Raw genomic sequence first — 19,582 nt, forward strand, 5'->3', positions numbered from 1 at the left:
TTAACGATTTAATGGTCTTTTAAAGACCTGTGAAGTGCTCCGGCTGTGTGCGCGCCAGGCAAGCTGACTCATCCCGGGCTGCCACAGAGGAGGAGGGGGGGGGGGGGGGTTGTTGGACAATTACAGTGATCAGGACAAACCCCGAGGCTGATTGAACCGAGCCACTTGGAGATCACTCTGCGCAGCCTCGAGTAGCATTTGTTTTATCGACACTGAAGGGATGAAAGTCTGAATCAGCCCAGCCTTATTTGGAATCTCTGCCCTCCGGATTACACCTGATCTCTGCTGCAGTGGTCCAGCCAGCTCTCGTGCACCCTCTACATTAGGGAGTCACTTATATTGTGCTGCAGATTTTGGGAAGGCTGGGGAAGGTGGTTCGATGTGTGCAGCAAATAGCTCTTGCTTTTCGTGATATTTCTAATAGAATTAATACACCTTGCCTAGACAGAGATAGGGAGACAGAGATGGAGAGAGAGGGCGAGGGAGGGAGAGACAGAGGGAGGGAGAGACAGGGGAGGTTGAGGGAGTGAGAGAGTCAGGGGAGGGCGAGGGAGGGAGTGAGAGAGGGAGGGGGAGAGTCAGGGGAGGGTGAGACAGAGGGAGGGAGAGACAGAGGGAGGGAGAGACAGGGGAGGTTGAGGAAGGGAGAGTGAGAGCGAGAGAGGGAGAGTCAGGGAAGGGAGACAGAGGAAGAGCCTGGGGGTGAGGGAGGTAGAGAGAGGGAGAGTCAGGGGAGGGAGAGAGAGGGAGAGTCAGGGGAGAGGGAGGGAGGGAGGGAGAGCCAGGGCAGGGTGAGGGAGAGTCAGGGGAGGGCGAGGGAGGGAGAGACAGAGGGAGGGAGTGTGAGGGGAGGGAGGGAGGGAGAGTGAGGGGAGGGAGGTAGAGAGAGGGAGAGTCAGGGGAGGGAGAGAGAGGGAGAGTCAGGGGAGAGGGAGGGAGGAGGGAGAGAGGGAGAGCTAGGGCAGGGTGAGGGAGAGGGAGAGGGAGAGTCAGAGGAGGGCGAGGGAGGGAGAGACAGAGGGAGGGAGTGTGAGGGGAGGGAGGGAAGGAGAGGGAGGGGAGGGAGGTAGAGAGAGGGAGAGTCAGGGGAGAGGGAGGGAGGGAGAGCCAGAGCAGGGTGAGGGAGAGTGAGAGTCAGAGGAGGGCGAGGGAGGGAGAGACAGAGGGAGGGAGAGTGGGGGGAGGGTGAGGGAGGGAGAGACAGAGGGAGGGAGAGTGAGGGGAGGGCGAGGGAGAGACAGAGGGAGGGAGTGTGAGGGGAGGGAGGGAGAGTGAGGGGAGGGAGGTAGAGAGAGGGAGAGTCAGGGGAGGTAGAGAGAGGGAGAGTCAGGGGAGAGGGAGGGAGGGAGGGAGAGCCAGGGCAGGGTGAGGGAGAGGGCGAGGGAGAGTGAGAGTCAGGGGAGGGCGAGGGAGAGGGAGAGTGAGAGTCAGGGGAGGGAGGGAGAGACAGAGGGAGGGAGAGTGAGGGGAGGGCGAGGGAGGGAGAGACAGAGGGAGGGGGTGTGAGGGGAGGGCGAGGGAGGGAGAGACAGAGGGAGGGAGTGTGAGGGGAGGGAGGAAGAGAGTCAGGGGAGGGAGAGGGAGGGAGAGAGAGAGAGAGTCAGGTGAGGGCGAGGGAGAGAGGGAGAGAGGGTGAGTCAGGGGAAGGCGAGGGAGGGAAAGAGAGTCGGGGAGGGAGAGAGAGGGAGAGACAGGGGAGGGGAGGGAGGCAGAGGCATAAGGAGGGAGGGAGACAAAGGGAGGGAGGGAGGGAGAAAGAGGGTGAGAGGGAGAGAGAGTGGAAGACAGGGAGAGAGAGGGAGGGAGACAGTTAGAGAAAGGGAGGGAGACAGTTAGAGAAAGGGAGAGAAAGGGAGACGGAGAGAGGGAGGGAGACAAAGAAAGGGAGGGAGACCAAGAGAGGGAGGGATACAGAGAGAGGGAGGGATACAGAGAGAGAGAGGGAGGGAGACAGAGAGAGGGAGGGAGGGAGGGAGATGGAGGGAGGGAGGGAGAGAGGGAGAGAAAAAGAGAGGGAGGGAGAAAAAGAGAGGGATGGAGAGAAAGAGAGGGAAAGAGACAGAGAGGGGAGGTAGAGAAAGAGAGAGGGAGGAAGACAGAGAGAGGGAGGGAGGGAGACAGAGATAGGGAGGGAGGGAGACAGAGAGAGGGAGGGAGACAGAGGGAGGGAGGGAGACAGAGAGGGAGGGAGGGAGACAGAGAGGGAGGGGGGGAGACAGAGAGGGAGGGGGGAGACAGAGAAGGAGGGGGGGAGACAGAGAGGGAGGAAGACAGAGAGAGGGAAGGAGACAGAGAGAAGGAGGGAGACAGAGAGAAGGAGGGAGACAGAGAGAAGGAGGGAGACAGAGAGAGTGAGGGAGACAGAGAGAGTGAGGGAGACAGAGAGAGTGAGGGAGACAGAGAGAGTGAGGGAGACAGAGTGAGGGAGACAGAGAGAGTGAGGGAGACAGAGAGAGTGAGGGAGACAGAGAGAGGAGACAGAGGGAGTGAGGGAGACGAGAGAGGGAGGGACGGAGAGAGAGAGTGAGAGGGAGGTAGAGAAATAGAGAGAGGGAGGGAGGAAGAGAAAGAGAGAGAGGGAGGGAGACAGAGAGAGAGATATGTGTGTATGCTCGGTCTGGTGGCTCAGTGGACAAAGACATCCGCTGCCAGTGCCTGTGTTCAACCTCATGGTCACAGTTTTTTTTTTGTCTCTAGCCCCGCCCCCTATATCACTGACCACGCCCCCACCGGTGCGGCCCTCGGCCACAAACTACACTGTAAATTTGGCCCCTTAGAGAAAGTTTGTGAGTACCCATGGTTTACAGTCTGTGTCTGGCTGCACTGAGCTCACATTATGCTATTTACAGAGAGGGTTATGTGTCTGCGGTGAGCACATGATACCAATTGTGCAGGAGTAGTTATCCCCATGGCTACACCAAGCTGACAATGTATATCATGATCATGAAAACAGAGATACCTATACGCTTCTTCAGGGCCCAGCATCTCAGTGCAAACGTAAACGTAGTGAAAGATGCAATTTATAATGTGGTGAAAGGTGTACAGTCACTTATTCAAGAGGGGAGGGTGTCACAAGAAAGTAGTGAGTTGTGTCTGAGAGCAAATGTGAGGGATCTGGGAGGAGCATCCCCTGTTCGTGTGCAGCTGGGCACTGCAATGGGCAGGCTGTATGCATGTGGGTGCTGAATCTGTCTTCTGTGTCTGCATCCAGTGCTATAAGCAATGCCAGAGGCAGATGAAGTGGGGGCAATTGTCATCTTTGTGGTCGTAGTCACAACACCGTGTGTGACTGGCGTCGCACAGAAGGAGGTACCCGTTATTGGTAGCATGGAATCCGCAGAGTACTGTGGCCACTTACTGCTTGTTGGTGCCACAAAATGCATTTAGAGCATGCAGGCTCTGAGGGCAAGAAAATGTGCTGTGTCAATAGTTTCGATGCAGCGAATAATGTGTCGTTACTTACTGGTAATCTTCATTATCGCAATTAAGGTCCTCCCAGTCCTTACACTAATGAGGCGACCCGCCTCCCGACAGCCCATCGACAATACTTGTCTTTTTTAATTTAAACTATAAAAACCCCTCCCATTCACCGCCATGCTTGTAAGTAACAAGACCAGACACAACCATAGCGGTGTTGAGGAAGCAGGACTGGGATGGCGGGCACCTTTCCGGTGTAATGAAGATTACCGGTGAGTAAAAACGACCACCCATTACCCCCTCATTTGTCCTAGTCCTTACATTAGTGAGGACCTGACAAGCCCAAACACCAAGAAAGAGCAGGCCACCAGGGATCCATGCACTATGCAAAGTTTAATCAAAAACAAAGTCTGAGACAAAGCAGCGTTCAGAACGGCAACAGCAAAATTGCCCACAGAGGCATGCAAGACATTGAGGTGAGAATGCCTGATAACAGTATGATGCGACTGCCCTAGGGGCGTGGCTTGGATGCCGAGGAGGTAGGAAGCGTGAGCTCGGAGCTCCGTGCCCGATCCCGGAAAATATCCTGAAAATCTGATCGGACCCCGATGTGATCAATATCATCCGGTACTGGAAGGTACTGCGGAGGGTCTGGTGCCCACGGAGGACGACGTCGAGCCATCCCAAACCAGTCCTTCGACTCTGAAAGTTGGACCCAAGTGAGGAGTCACGGACCCTAAAATGGCGGCGGTGGCATGAGCCTAGGTGCCGACGGAGTCGTCTGCCCGGAGACCCACTAAGGACCGCTCCCCGACAAATCGGAGGTGTTGGAGGTTGCATCGCACCTCTCCCTGGGTGCTGGAGTGAGCCTTGGACGCACCCTCGAGCGGTGGTTGAGGGCCGCCCCCTAGTAGTGGCGGCGATGGTGCGGCTGTGACCCTGTGACGAAATCCCCAGGCCTCGGAGCACGACTGGCGCCAGCCGGGCTGACGGTTGATCGGAGATCCTGGTTATTGGAGACAACCTTGGATCCGGGGACCCCACCGGAGAGCGCAGCCCGGCGAAGTGCGGGGGAAGACCAGAGACAGACGCGGAGGCCACCGCTCGGGCCAGCCCAGATGGGGAAGCCGAAAGGAAAGGGAGACGGCGCGACTGATACAGAAGCTGCGGAGGGAGCGGAGCGAGACCAAGCGGCATTACAGCGGATGCAAGATCGTATCCTAGAGGCCATCGCCACCACAAAGGACGCCCTACAACAAGATATAGCTCAGGTGGCGACGGGCTTGGGCCTCCTGAAGGCCGACCATGATAAACTTAAGGACAGAGTGAAATCCGTGGAGATCACGGTTAAGGAATTAGCCCCAGGCCAAGCGACGATAAAGGCCCAGATGACGGAAGTTATGGACCGCTTGAAAGTGCTGGAACGGAGGGCCGAAGATGCGGAAAACCGTAATAGGCGCAACAACATACGCCTAGTGGGCCTGCCGGAAAAAATCGAAGGCGACGATATGGTGGGCTACCTAGATAACTGGTTGCGGACGGAGGTGGCACCGGAGGGATTGTCCCCCTTCTTCTCCCTGGAACGAGCGCATAGGGTTCCAGCGCGCCCACCGGCCTTGGGCCTCCCTCCTCGCCCAGTGGTGTTCAAATTGCTCCACTACAGGGACAGGGACTGGCTTTTGCAGAAGGCGAGAGAGGCAGGACCCTTTCAAGTGGACAACAGCAGAGTCACTATGTTCCCGGATTATACATTTGAGACGCAGCGGCTTAGGGCGAACTTTCTGTCCCTCAAGCGGGAGCTCCGCGGGGAGGGTATCAAGTACTCCCTATTGTTCCCCGCCAAGCTGAGAGTGGTGGTGGATGAACAATCACTCTTCTTCACGTCCTCTGTGGACGCTTGGGCCTGGTGGGACACCTATAAGGCGGGAACGGACGGTGCTAAAGCCAGGGAGGAGGAGGCTAAGGTGGCGCAACCGGTCAGGAAATCCCAACGGATCAGGAGGAACCGCAGGAGGACCGGCAAACCATCGATATCGCAAACGGAGGCAGAGAGGCAGGCGGCGCTGCAGGCGGTAGCAGACTTATCCAGGGACGCCAGAAGTCAGTCCGGGAAGGGCACGGACTCAGAGGACCCGGGCACGGGCTCGGAGACGGGACTTTCGGAACTTGGTGGAGCCCGGGGCCCTATTGTGACACCGCAGACTTCAGGGGAGATACTCGAGGCGTGTTGAGTTGAACTGGCGGAGCGGACTCGTCGGTGGGACACCGGGGCACTGGGCCCGTGGTAGTGGAACGCTATTACTGGAGGTTTTGGGGAGCTGTAATGTGGGGATTGTGGGGTGGAGTGCGCGGGGCAGAATTGCTTTGAGGATCTATCGCATCGAGCCACGCCTTACTGGCCCCTAAGGTCACCGCAGTGGAGGCTGCGGCCATTACCGCCTTTCTTTGAGGGGTGGTTGGGAGTGTTGGTTTGGATGGGGGTACTTCCAGTTGCGGGGGGGGCCTGTCCTGGGGGGGTGGGAGTTGCGAGCAGTTGGGGTTGCTCGGGGGGTAGTTGTTGTTGGAGGGGTTTGGCTTCCTGTTTGGAGAGGGTGGGTGGGTAGGCCCGTGGTCGCGGGACTTGTAAGGACATTGTTCTTTATTGTTTGGTCCGGCTGTGTGAGGGGGGATGGCTAGTACTGGGGCATTGAAATGTGTGACCTGGAATGTGCGGGGTATGCAGTCCATGACGCGCAGACACAAGGTTCAGGCATACCTCAAGCGTAGGGGGGTTCACATAGCGTTCCTGCAAGAAACACATCTTAATAAGCAAGAAGGGGCTGCTCTGCAGAGGCGCTGGAGGGGGCAGCTGTTTTATACGACGTTCTCAGCTTTTGCAAGGGGGGCATTGATTTGGATACGGACGGGGGTCCCCTTCCAGGTGTCGAAAACATTGGTGGATCCGGAGGGCAGATATGTGGCGGTGGAAGGGAGGTTGAGAGGCAGGGTGATATCTCTCTGTAATGTGTATGCTCCTAATGTAGATTTGCCCGCATTCTTGTCTGCCATCTCGGGCAAAATGGCGGGTTATTTGGCAGGGCCGGTCATCCTGGGGGGGGATTTCAACTCGGTCGAGGATGTGTTACTAGATAGGTCCCATCCCCCATTGCGCGCGTCACCAGTGCATAGGGTTGCCAAGCGTAGGCTAGAGTGGCAGGAGAGCTGGGCCCTCACGGATGCATGGAGGTCGTTGCACCCCACTACTAGGGACTACTCCTTTCACTCGCACCTACATGATCTGCACGTAAGGCTTGACGCGTTTCTTTGTTCGTCATGTGTGCTCCCTGCGGTGGGTGGGGCGGAATACTTGGCCAGGACGTTGTCGGACCACAACCCATTGTTGATATCTCTGGACTGGATGGTGACTGTTAACTGTGTGCCAACATGGCGCCTGCAGCCCGACACCCTAGATGACTTGTTGTTCAGGGAGGCGTTGGGTGAGCGCATTGAGAGGTACTTCGAGGAGAACAATGGCTCGGCCTCCACAAGGGCGGTAGAGTGGGATGCATTTAAGGTGGTGGTACGGGGGCACTGTATTGGGCACACGGCTGGGGCCCGCAAAACTTTGTTGGACGACTTAGATAAGGCTGAGGCACGACTGAGGGAGCTGGAGAAGAGGCGCCCGAATCACCCTGAGTTGCAGGAGGGGCTTAGCGGAGCACGGGAGGGGCTGGCGGTGGAGCTAGAGCGGCTGCGTAGTTTTGACCACAAGGCGTATATGACGAGAGCGCATGCGGAGGGTGATAAGGCGGGGTCTATGTTGGCATGGCTCGCTAACCCAGTTCGGAGGGGAGTGCCGATCATGGGGATCCAGGAAGCAGGGGAGGAGCCCTGCCACACTCAACCCGGGATCCTGAATAAGTTTCGGGCTTATTACGAAGGGCTATATGAGAGTGGGGAAACAGGAGGGGCGGAGGAGCTTGGAGAGTTCTTGGACGGTTTGCAGTTGCCCCTGGTGGAAGACTCAGAGGCAGAAGAGCTGGGTCGGCCCGTCACTCTTGGAGAGATAGGGTGTGCAGTAAAGCAGATGGCCAGAAATAAGACCCCGGGACTTGACGGGCTCCCGATCGAATTCTATAGTAAATACCTAGAGCACCTTGCTCCTCGGCTGCGCGAGGTGTACAATGAGGCACAAACGAAGGGTCGACTCCCGGGCTCCATGAGCGAGGCCCTCATGATCCCGCTCTTAAAGCCGGGCAGAGAGAGAGCGGCCTTGTCCTCGTACCGCCCGTTATCCATGTTGACGACGGACTATAAGATCCTCAGTAAAATCCTTGCCAACAGACTGCTGGTACACATGACGGGCCTTGTTCACAAAGACCAGTGTGGTTTTATTCCGACACGCAACACCACCCACAACATTCGCAGACTTACGAGGCTGATGGGTGCGGACTGGCCGGACGCCGTCTCCCCATTTGTCCTCTCCATTGATATAGAGAAGGCATTTGACAGCCTTGAGTGGGGATACCTGTATGAGGTGATGCGACGCTTCGGACTGGGGGACGGATACATTAAGTGGACCAAGGTCCTGTACACCGAGGCGGTGGCTAGAGTTCGAGTGGGTACTCTGATCTCGAGACAATACCCGGTCAGGCGTGGCACTAGACAGGGTTGTTCCCTGTCCCCGCTCCTGTTCGCCTTGGCGATGGAACCCTTCGCTGCGGAGGCCAGGCTGGGCCGCCACTATGCAGGTTTATCATTTCGGGGCAGGCCACACTTCATCTCTCTGTACGCAGACGACCTGCTGATGTTTCTGGCTGATGTGGGACCCGAGCTCCGGGGGGCGAGGCAGCTACTGGAGCGGTTCGGCAGGTTGTCGGGCCTGAAGGTCAACTGGCCTAAATCCTGCCTATTCCCCCTGAGACCAGGGGAACCGTGCCCGCTCAACGCACAGGAGCTACGGTGGGAGCCACGCTGTCTGCACTATCTGGGGGTCTACGTTTACCATACCCCGGCTGACTTGCTGGACGGTAACATCACCCGCTGTATTAATGCCCTGAGGGGGTCCATGGACTTCTGGGCAACTCTGCCGTTATCCCTGGCTGGTAGGATCTCCCTGCTTAAAATGGTAGCCCTGCCCAGGCTTTTGTATTATTTTAGGACACTCCCGGTGTGGATCCCGAGCTCTGTCTTTAAACGCCTGAGATCACTGGTCATAGCGTTCTTGTGGGGCACGGGAAGAAGGCGCATAGCGCTCGACACTCTGCTGCGCCCCAAGGATGAAGGAGGTATGGCGGTGCCAGATTTTGAAGGGTATTACCTGGCCGCGCAGCTGCAGATTTTTACTCAGGAGGTAGCGAGAGTATATAGAGGCCCCGAGGACGCGAGAGTAGACGGCACCCCGCGGCACATTCTGGGGTACATTACGCTGCACCAGGGGCTCCGGGTGGGAGACCTGACGGTTGAGGAGCAGACGTTCCGGCTCTGCTGGGACCGGGCCCGTAAGCGAGCGGATGTCCGCCTTATGTATGCCCCTGAAATTCCGCTGGGGATGGTCACCGCCCTCCCGCATGGAGGAGACGGGTCGCGCTTGCTGGGGTGGGAGGAGGCGGGAATACACATGCTGGGTGATCTCTACGAAGACGGGGTGTTGCTGCCGTTTCAGGACCTGCAGGAGCGTTTTGACCTCCCGAGGGGCGACTACTTGTTGCATGCAGCGGTCACGGGCGCTATGCAAGCCCATTGGGGGGAAGGGTTGCAGGAGCCGGACACCTCAATGGCCTGCCAGTATACAATGATGGCGGCGGGGACTTTTAAGGCCGTCACGTGCTTATACTCTAGGATGCAGCGGGAGGCCTTGCAGCCTTTGACGGCCCTGAAGGCCAAGTGGGAGCTGGACCTTCAGGTGGAGATACCTGACGCGACCTGGGGCCAGTTGCTGCGGCGGGCACGGAAGAGCTCGAGAAACGCCGGGTTTCAACTGATTCACTTTTATGTTATTCACAGGGCATACCTTACTCCAGGGAAAATCCAACAGTACTTTGGGGTGGACAACGCTGCTTGCCCCAGATGTAACACGGTAGGGGCGGACTTGGGTCACATGCTGTGGGATTGCCCCTCTCTAGGAGACTACTGGCAGGAAGTTGGGCGGGCCCTTAATGGCGCGACAGACAGGGATGTCCAGTACACTAAAGCGGTTGGCATTCTCCATTGGTTCCCCCACACGCCTAGGAACAAGATGACTAGTAAATTTATTGACTTGGGACTTATTCTGGCCAAGCGGGAGATCACGAGAAACTGGAAGTCCAGAGTGGGGCCCACGTATCAAAGATGGTATGGGGAGTGCTTGAGATGGGCTGCGTGTGAAAGCACTCTGAGGTACCAGATGGCCTGGAGGATGAATGATGAGAAAGCTCTGGAGAGGGCGACCGCATGGGAAGTGATGGTGCAGGCGCTTCGTGATATGGATGCTGAAGAGCTGGAGGGCGAGGGTGAACTGGATGGGGCAGGCCCTGTCACTATACAGGAGAATACACACTAGCGAATGACTGATTCCTCCTGTAACACACCAGACACCTTTACACTATTGACCCAACGCAGAGCGACCACGGGGGAGGGTGGGTAGGAAGCTGGTTTGATGGGGTGTTGGGGTACCGAAAGTTGGGGAGGGGGAGGGGTGAAAATCACAAAAGCAACCCAAAGGTATTTGCCAAATGCTACTGTCAGACATTGTAAGACGCAACAAGAGGCGATCAGGGGAGAGTTCATACGCCCCGAGGACAGGGTGGACCTCCCGGATGGAGAAGGACTGGACCATGCTACTCTTGTGCAAGCTGCATAAATACTGCTGATTGTATTGTCTGTACATTTATATTGGTGATGCAATAAAAACCTAATGAAAAAAAAAAATGATGCGACTGCCCTACATGAGGGCCGCCCTACAAAGTTCCAGGATGAAAATACACCAGCCGCTTCAGCCAAGGAAGCAGACACAGACCAAGTGGAACGCCCCTGGACCTGAGTCGTATAACACATATACACCGACTTTTCAGACTGGCAAAGGGCCAAGCGCACCCACCGACCGATCGTGGCTGTAGACAACTTTGTCCATGCCTTTTAGCCATGTTGTACAGCAGCGTGGCTGTGCAGCACAGCTAAAAGTAAAGTTATAAAAAAAGCGCTTTGACGCAGTCAGCACTGGAGCAGCATCATTGCGATTTTTATTTTCGGGTGGAAGAGCGGGATGGGCAAGCAAGGATGGGGGTCAGGGAGTATGGACAAGCAAGAATAGAGGAATGGGGGAGAAGGGGATAGCAACATGGAGAAGTTATGGGTGGGAGGAAAAGTAGCAACATTAGTAACAAAAATGACACTTCAATCAAGTCGCAATTAGCGAACAAACACCACTTAAATGTAATGAGCCTGTGCTTGGTCCATGCACTAGAGAAAGGAACAGAAGTGACACATGGCCTCTGCTGGGCATTTAGGATGCAGCAAAGCAGAGTGGCACAGGCTCCAACAAATGGTAAGCAATGGGTAGGTTGCAAGCCCAATACTGCATACAAAACAGTCTAGCTAGCGAGAGTTCATATCCATGTGCTGTCACAGGCTCGAACCTAGAAATTAAGCAAAATCAATAATGACGCAGACCACATGGAGACACTTTCTACTTCCATTGAAAAGCGCGGGCATCTCACACTTGAGTTGACTCCGCTGATAAATATTATTTGTGTAAAAGCTAAAGCTGGGTGGTCTGCTCAGAGTACTCTGAGCACTCCCTTGGTCATGAAAAACGTGGAACTGGAAAAAGTGGGGAGAGTTTGTGTGCCATTTTAATGCACACTATTTAGATGGGGGCTGTAGATCCACTGTCTTCAATTTCAGAACCCACCAGCTGCAGGAATGCTTACAATGCACTTCCACTGACTGCATAAGCTGTCTTTAGCCTCCATCTTGTGTCATAGCATCCTATGGGCACCGAAAATGGATCCCACTGTCTTCAGTACTCATACTCCTATGTACACAGAGCCCTACTACTCCATCTGAGCTACACATAAACTACATATGCGCTTGATATACGGACAGAGTGTCAGCGTAATCTTTCGGACATTCACTTAACAAATGAACTTTATATGAGCAGGCCAGAAGACCACACTCTCACTGATGCAGAGAAAAGGTCTGGTCACACGATAAATCTCAAAACAAGGTACTCTGCCTCCACCTTCATTTCATGTGCCGCACCCTCGGCAATAATCCTCTGTACAATAGAGAGGTACACTTGGTCCAGCCCTACCGGCCACAAGGCAGGTCCTGGACCTCACAGAGTCAAGGATAGGTCTAGACATCTGCCCACATGTCAGATTACAGTAAATAAAAGTCAGGGTACCAGATACACAAGCAATGCACAGTCAAGACAAGGGCCCACTTCTTGCAGTCATCAAGGCAAAACTACTACAGACTATTGCATATGGAAGTGTGGTTCATCACAGGAAAAGCACGCTATTATTAGACAAAATTCAAACACGAGTCTACAAAAGAGTATTCCACTTGCCATGCCATGCCTCGCCTGCCCAAGTATGCCTCGAGTTTGGATTACAACAACAACAACTACACAAAAGATATGACACAATTACATTTTGGTACAAAACATGGCTGAATCGGGATCTAGATATCAACTCTGCACTCTGGGAAGGTCTGCAAAATGATCCAAAATCACACTACGCAAAATATTTTAATTCCTCACTGAAAATAACTAAGATGGAGGCCCACTGGCAACGAAACCTACCATGGACATCTTTTGAAAAGCTCATGAAGAAAGCTGCAAAAGCTCACTCATTAATTGAAGACAAAGCAATTCTAAGCCGGCGTGCGCATGCATGGATGGTTTTACAAGCATAGAAGAGGAGTCCTTCTGAGAGGATCCGCTGGGCCTGGATGCTGCTGCGAACGCCGAAGTTCTCGGCGTCGGCGCTTTCGGGGGCTTGGCCTCGTTTTTTCGAGAGTCTTGTGTGGACTGTCGAGAGTCTTTCGGGCCTTTTTGGGTCGTCGATTCTCCTACCTTATCAGTAGTCTTCTTATTATCGGTCTCTGCGACCGTGTAGCCGATGTCTTCTTCGGCGGCGTAATCCTCCTCATCGGTCGAGACTCCGAGGGACGGAGGTTGGCTCTTGCCCTGCATGGTGTAGTTAGCGATCCTTTGCCTCTCTCTCACTCGAAGGGTCTTCGGGGTGAATGCGGAGCAGGCGTTGCAATCTCTGCTTTCGTGGTCGACCGGCAGGCAGAGGTTACAGACTGGGTGTTGGTCCTTCTACGCGTACTTATGATGGCAGTTTCGGCAGAATTTGAATGGTGTGTTGTCCATGTCCTACGTTCAGGGTGTCCCCTGATTGCGCATTCTAATCTGGACGTCGAGGAATCTCGAAATATTTCCCCTTCTTCATCGTCCTTTCGATGGTGTAGTCTTCCTTCGTCTTTTCCAACATTTTTTCTCTCCAAACTCGAGTCTTGCTTCTTCTTTTCTCCAAATCTCTGGAGCCCTCTCGGGAACGATCCAGACCCAACGGCGGAAAAAAGAATCTGAAGATGGCGCCCAAGGGTGGGAGCTTCCGCAGGAAGCATGCTGACGTCACAGGACGGACACCAAAAGGTGGGACGTCTATGCCCACCTGGGCTACAAAAGAAAACAAAAAAAACAAAGAAAAGACTACGATTCCGGACCCAACCACTAGACCGCGGAATAATGCACAGCATAGTGAATCCAGAAAGATTCACGCTGCAAAACTGGCCCTAACATTCCCGCCGCATCTGAAAACTAAGGGGCCCATTAGGGTGTCGGGCGGATTGCCCCCGCCAGCCTGGCACTGCCCGCCACAATACTAAAAATGGAGGATGTGCCCGCCACTGTGGCGGGCACATTCTAATACCCCCCACGGGACCCCCGCCCTTGTGGCGGGCGGTCCCATTCCCCACTAGGATGATGGGCGGACAAAGTCCGCCCGTCATCCTAATAGGCCCCTAAGAATTTGGAGTTGCGCATGGGGAAACTGCCGTCCAATGCAGATCAACCGATCTGTAGGACCCCAGGCCAAAAACATTGCGATCTATGTGGAGCAGCAGTACAGGACTTTATGCATTTGATATGTATCTGCCCGGGGCTAGGGCGCAGCCGTCAGGATTTGCTCAAGAGGAAGTTTAATGAAAATGGCATTCGTACCTGCAGATCGGCAATATTAATGATTATGGATTCAAAGGACCCACAATTAATTTGTCAAATAATCAAATTTTTAACCCACCTTGAGAAATTGAAGAAAGAATAATGTCTCAACATCTGCGGATCCTGTTAAATCGCAAATTAACTTTTACATTTGATATTTACTGTATATATTTAATCTTTTTTATAGCATTTGAAAGTAATATGTATTATATTATGCCTTGGAATATTGTAATGGTTTTAATTAACTACACAATGAACTATTTACTTACAGTGCCACGCAGAAGACATTCTCTCTCCAAAAATTGGCAATTTGCACTTGATCATGTTGAAAATGTCACTTTATTTACAGTTTCACCATAATGTAACTAACTTCCATGATTTATAATGACCTCACATCGTGCACACCACCAGTCGCATCATCATTCCTCTTATTTTCAAACTCATGAACTTCTGTCAAAGGTGGATTTCTTTTCTGCTTTTCTTTCATCCTGAACCTTATGATTTGACGTGAATACCATTAATTTGTCTCTAATGGACTCATGTCATATATCTGTGAGCTCAAACCTCTCCAGCAAATTCTAAGGCCTTTTGGCCACCGACAATGCCGTAAAGTGACCTGAGGGTTAATGTATCGAAGGGCTTTACCTCTTCTGTGTCTATGAGTTGACGCATCAGGACCTTCCTTCCATTGGTGAGAATAGAGCTGAGCCAGGTGGACAGTAAACCCGTTGTAAAAGGGCCAACCGTCGAGTCTCAAGCAGCACTAGGGTCAATGGCGTGAACTATTCCAGAACAGAAACTCCACTTCAGGCCACACCAAGCCCTCCAGTTACAGCTGGAGGTGCCACCCCCAGCTCCACCATTGGAACAGCATGAAGAGTCAACCAATGAAAATAAATAAAGTAGCCACCATTCTCACACACAGCACCTTGGCAACATAATAGGTGAAAATTAAAAACCTGGCCACCATTGACCCTTACGCCACCATCTGTGATGCCTGTTTCTGGAGAACGAGCAGTCAGTCTCCTTTCGATCTTAGCGTAGGATCGCAGTGCACTGAGTGAATTGGATTGGAGCACCGCGCTTGACTCAGACAATGCAAGAACCATGCATGCAGGTCTCCGTCAGGATGGCATGCATTGCGGCACCCATGCCCATGCTGCCCGCAATACCTGCTGACAGCTCGCGTATCCTTCCACTTGCACCCGCTGCTCCACATTATGCAGACCATTGTTTACACCTCACTGCTACAGGAAGATTGGAAGTCATCAGCTGAGGCCGACATCTGATAAAGAATAGTATCGCTCAAGCCAAGCACAAACCACAATTGGCTGAACCACAATTACGACTGAAGCTAGGGCTAGCTAGAGATGTCATACACCGGAATGACCCGAAGTACTAAGATATCAGGCAATAAACCCTACAAGGTCCCTCATTTGCACAATCCGATGCACAACATCAGGTTGCATCATCATCACAGTTGTTTCATTCCCACACATGCACCACTGCCATCAAAAACTCTAGTGCATTACTTGACCTCCTTGAATAGGAGGGAAGGGGTTAAATATACCTATTATTAGTACATTGGAAGGTTGAGAGCTCCATTGAGTAGTTCCAGGCCTATAATGGCTAGTATGAGCCTTCCGCTGCCACCTTCCAATATTTGTCTTTTTGTTTCTCCCTTTTTAATTTAGAACATTCTACCCTCAGTGGGTGAAATGTTCTAATAGCCTTTTCGCCCTTCTGCCTTGGGCTATATCGATGTTAAAGGCCCTCTCCCTTGTTATAGGCCCTCGCATGTGGCTCAGGCCTATAACTCGGGTTCAGGGCCTTTAACAACATGTTTAGCCCTCGGCAGCGGGCAATGAGGCTATATATATATAGTTCCGCTCCTCGTTGAGAACTGAGTACTCGTTCATGCCGGCAAATACTTAACTGGTCCAGCACCTTCAACCTAACTGCCACACGCCACATTTCGCCCTAGCATTGAACCTCCAGTGACTTCCTAACCAGAAGCTTGTCAGGGAGAAGACCCTTAAAAGTGAGGCCGATGACTGATATAACATCTGAAGCAGTCCTCTTCTGTGGGGGAAGCTCAGTCTCTCCTTGACGGCATCAGTGTGCACGCGGAGTCCTCCAAGTCGCATAGCTACATAATAAACAGCATGTTTGTGTTCCATGCTTTATAGAATAACAGTCACCAGTTCCTTGTCCTCTTGGTGTTGTTAGAGCTGCAGAAGTGGATACTGTCTTCAGGAGACCGGATTCCCAAAGGTGAAGTCTCCGAATGGAGGGCGGGTTGGTGACCTTCCACTAATCTAGGTGGGTGTACTCGTGTTGACACTTTTTCGATGTGTTCACTGACCCCCTGGGGAGGCTCTGTTCTCCCCAGTGGATTGAAGGCCCCAGTCCATCAACTTCTTTTTCCATAGACACAGAATAGGTAAAGCCCTTGGACAGATCAACCTCCAGGTGCCTTGATGTGTTTGTGCCTGTGTCCATGTTTGTGTCTTCATGTCCTTAAGATGCAGGTTGTTGCCTGCTGGTCCCTGGGGGCCTGTGACTCAGCCTCTGGGAGGTTGCGCCTTCAGACCTACAACAGACCTCGCGACTATGACACGTCATTCTTCAGGACCTGGCATGTCACACGACGCATCAGGGGAGGAAGAAGCAATTTTACCAACAACACAACAAAATGAATCCATACCTTCGAGTGTCTGGCTGAAGTCGGTGGCTGGGCCTGTGTTGGCTGACCGCTTGGGGTTCTGGGTCAAGGCGTTCTGGCGGGTCCAGTCAAAATTGTCCATCTGATCCTGAGCAAATCCACAAATCTTCTCGTCTTCAAAGCGGCAGGTGTTATCTAAGAGAGTTAAAAAAAACAAGGTTGTCAGTGCTGCTCTAAGGGCTCCTGAACAAGGGTTCATCATATCACACTCACTCACTGTGGGTCCTGCCCCCCCATTGCCCCATCTCAGTTCTTCAGTCACCAGTAGCCAGTGAACTACTATGGAATGCTACTGGGGGCGGTTGCTGCTAAATCACAGCCTATACTCAGAAGAGTCCAGAGACAGTAACATGAAGAGGTCTGTCTGTGTTCTTTGCAGTGACCATGCTGTAGGTTTTTGAGGTGCCATACTTGTATGCATCCTTATCGGAACGGACTCCCCGGCTCAGCCTTAGGGTGACAGTGGTTCACCCTGCAACATCTTGCGTGCTCTGGGACACATTCATACTAAATGTATTGTCCACGAAAGCTAGGTTGGTGGGTGTTTTTAGGAGTCATCCTAAGGCAAAAGCTCTGTGCAAACAGCTCTCTGTGTCTCTCAGCCTTCTCATAGGTGGAGCCTTTTACTAACACAACTTCTCTTCCCTCATCTGTTATAATGATAACATCTGACGCCAAACTACAGACTGGGCCCGCTGTCCCTGTCTGTGCTGCGGTGCACCTTTCATTGAGTGTGCTGGTCAGCTTTTAGTGTGCCTTTCATTGGGTGCCCATGTCTGCAATTCATTGTGCCTTTCATTGAGTGTCCTGGTCCACACTGCAGTGCACTTTCATACAGTGTCCTGTTTCCGCTGCAGTGCACCTTTCATTGTGTGCCTTGGTCTGCGCTGCAGTGCACCTTTCATTGTGTGCCTTGGTCTGCACTGCAGTGCACCTTTCATTGGGTGCCCTGGTCTGCACTGCAGTGCACCTTTCATACAGAGTCTTGTTTCCTCTGCAGTGCACCTTTCATTGTGTGCCTTGGTCTGCACTGCAGTGCGCCTTTCATTGGGTGCCCTGGTCTGCACTACATTGTGCCTTTCATTGAATGTCATGGTCTGCACTGCAGTGCACCTTTCATACAGTGTCCTGTTTCCTCTGCAGTGCACCTTTCATTGTGTGCCTTGGTCTGCACTGCAGTGCACCTTCATTGGGTGCCCTGGTCTGCACTGCAGTGCACCTTTCATACAGAGTCTTGTTTCCTCTGCAGTGCACCTTTCATTGTGTGCCTTGGTCTGCACTGCAGTGCGCCTTTCATTGAGTGCCCTGGTCTGCACTACATTGTGCCTTTCATTGAATGTCATGGTCTGCACTGCAGTGCACCTTTCATACAGTGTCCTGTTTTCTCTGCAGTGCACCTTTCATTGTGTGCCTTGGTCTGCGCTGCAGTGCACCTTCATTGGGTGCCCTGGTCTGCACCACATTGTGCCTTTCATTGGGTATCCTGGTCTGCACTGCAGTGCACCTTTCATACAGAGTCTTGTTTCCTCTGCAGTGCACCTTTCATTGTGTACCTTGGTCTGCACTGCAGTGCACCTTTCATTGGGTGCCTTGGTTTGCACTAAATTGTGCCTTTCACTGAGTGTCCTGGTCCACACTGCAGTGCACTTTCATACAGTGTCCCTTTTCCTCTGCAGTGCACCTTTCACTGGGTGCCCTAGTTTGCACTGCAGTGCATCTTTCATTGGGTATCCTGGTCTGCACTGCAGTGCACCTTTCATTGGGTATCCTGGTCTGCACTGCAGTGCACCTTTCATACAGTCTGTTGTTTCCTCTGCAGTGCACCTTTCATTGTGTGCCTTGGTCTGCGCTGCAGTGCACCTTTCATTGGGTGCCCTGGTCTGCACCACATTGTGCCTTTCATTGAGTATCCTGGTCTGCACTGCAGTGCGCCTTTCATTGGGTATCCTGGTCTGCACTGCAGTGCACCTTTCATACAGTGTCCTGTTTCCTCTGCAGTACACCTTTCATTGTGTGCCCTGGTCTGCAATGCATTGTACCTGTCATAGAGTGTCCTGGTCTGCACTGCAGTGCACCTTTCATTGGGTGCCCTGGTCTGCACCACATTGTGCCTTTCATTGAGTATCCTGGTTTGCACTGCAGTGCACCTTTCATACAGTGTCCTGTTTCCTCTGCAGTGCACCTTTCATTGGGTGCCTTGGTCTGCACTGCAGTGCACCTTTCATTGGGTATCCTGGTCTGCACTGCAGTGCACCTTTCATACAGTCTGTTGTTTCCTCTGCAGTACACCTTTCATTGAGTGCTCTGGTCTGCACCACATTGTGCCTTTCATTGAGTATCCTGGTTTGCACTGTAGTGCACCTTTCATCCAGTGTACTGTTTCATCTGCAGTGCACCTTTCATAGAGTGTCCTGATCTGCACTGCAGTGCACCTTTCATTGGGTGCCCTGGTCTGCACTGCATAGTGCCTTGGGTTCTCCATTGAAAAACATAAGCACAGCCAAAGCGTTTCACCTTAACAAAGGCTTCCTCAAGGCAGCTTCATCCATGCACTAGAGTCTGCCAATCTGGATAAGCAAATTTGCACTGCACAATCAAACAAGCATTTGCAATGCAATAGGTCTCGCATTTGCTAGAGTCTGAGCTATTGGTATTGTAAATGACAATGCCTTTTATTTATGTGTTTTGACAACATGCAAACATACACACACTTTGTACTTATAGTCTCTACTTATGAGAAGCAAAGCTGGCAGTAAAAGAGGCGCAGTTATTGCTAGCGTTGCTTTTCATAAGCAACGACTATAAGTATAAAGTGTGTGTGTACGCACTGCATGAAGGTTTTGTAAAACATAAATAAAAGGGATTGTTATTCACAATGCCAATAGTTCGTGTAACATGCAGTGTTTACATTTAAAGAAATGCATTGAAAACAATAGATGAAGACTCTTATGCAAACAAAAAGTCCAGTTGGTATGAACGGTTCTTAAGATAAGTCTTATTTTTGGGTTAGGGCGCGGATGGTTATATTTCAGTAAGTGATCTTATACATCACAATGTTAAGTATTTTTTGTGAGCCTAAATAACAACTACAAAAATTATCTATGCAGAAAATATTTGCATAATTTCTTAACTAACTTTGCAGAATATTTTGAGTGAAGTATTATTGTTTTGAAGACATAAAGTAAAACGCACACAAAGCACATTGAATACAATTAAGCACAGTTAAATCAAATGTATGAAACTGAGAA

General features: G+C 52.3%; 1 protein-coding gene across 1 annotated transcript in view; it reads right to left on the reverse strand.

Annotated features, from left to right (window-relative positions):
- The window catches only part of LOC147663330 (MAM domain-containing glycosylphosphatidylinositol anchor protein 1-like), a 258,506-nt gene that overhangs the window by 37,258 nt on the left and 201,666 nt on the right, over window positions 1-19,582 (reverse strand). Inside the window, exon 4 of the mRNA XM_086950517.1 lies at window positions 16,317-16,469. Coding sequence (XP_086806643.1) covers window positions 16,317-16,469 — 153 coding nt within the window. The remainder of the gene's footprint in view (window positions 1-16,316; window positions 16,470-19,582) is intronic.

Source organism: Lissotriton vulgaris, unplaced genomic scaffold (genome assembly GCF_964263255.1).
Source record: "Lissotriton vulgaris unplaced genomic scaffold, aLisVul1.2 SCAFFOLD_2772, whole genome shotgun sequence".
In the NCBI taxonomy this organism is placed as follows: domain Eukaryota; kingdom Metazoa; phylum Chordata; class Amphibia; order Caudata; family Salamandridae; genus Lissotriton; species Lissotriton vulgaris.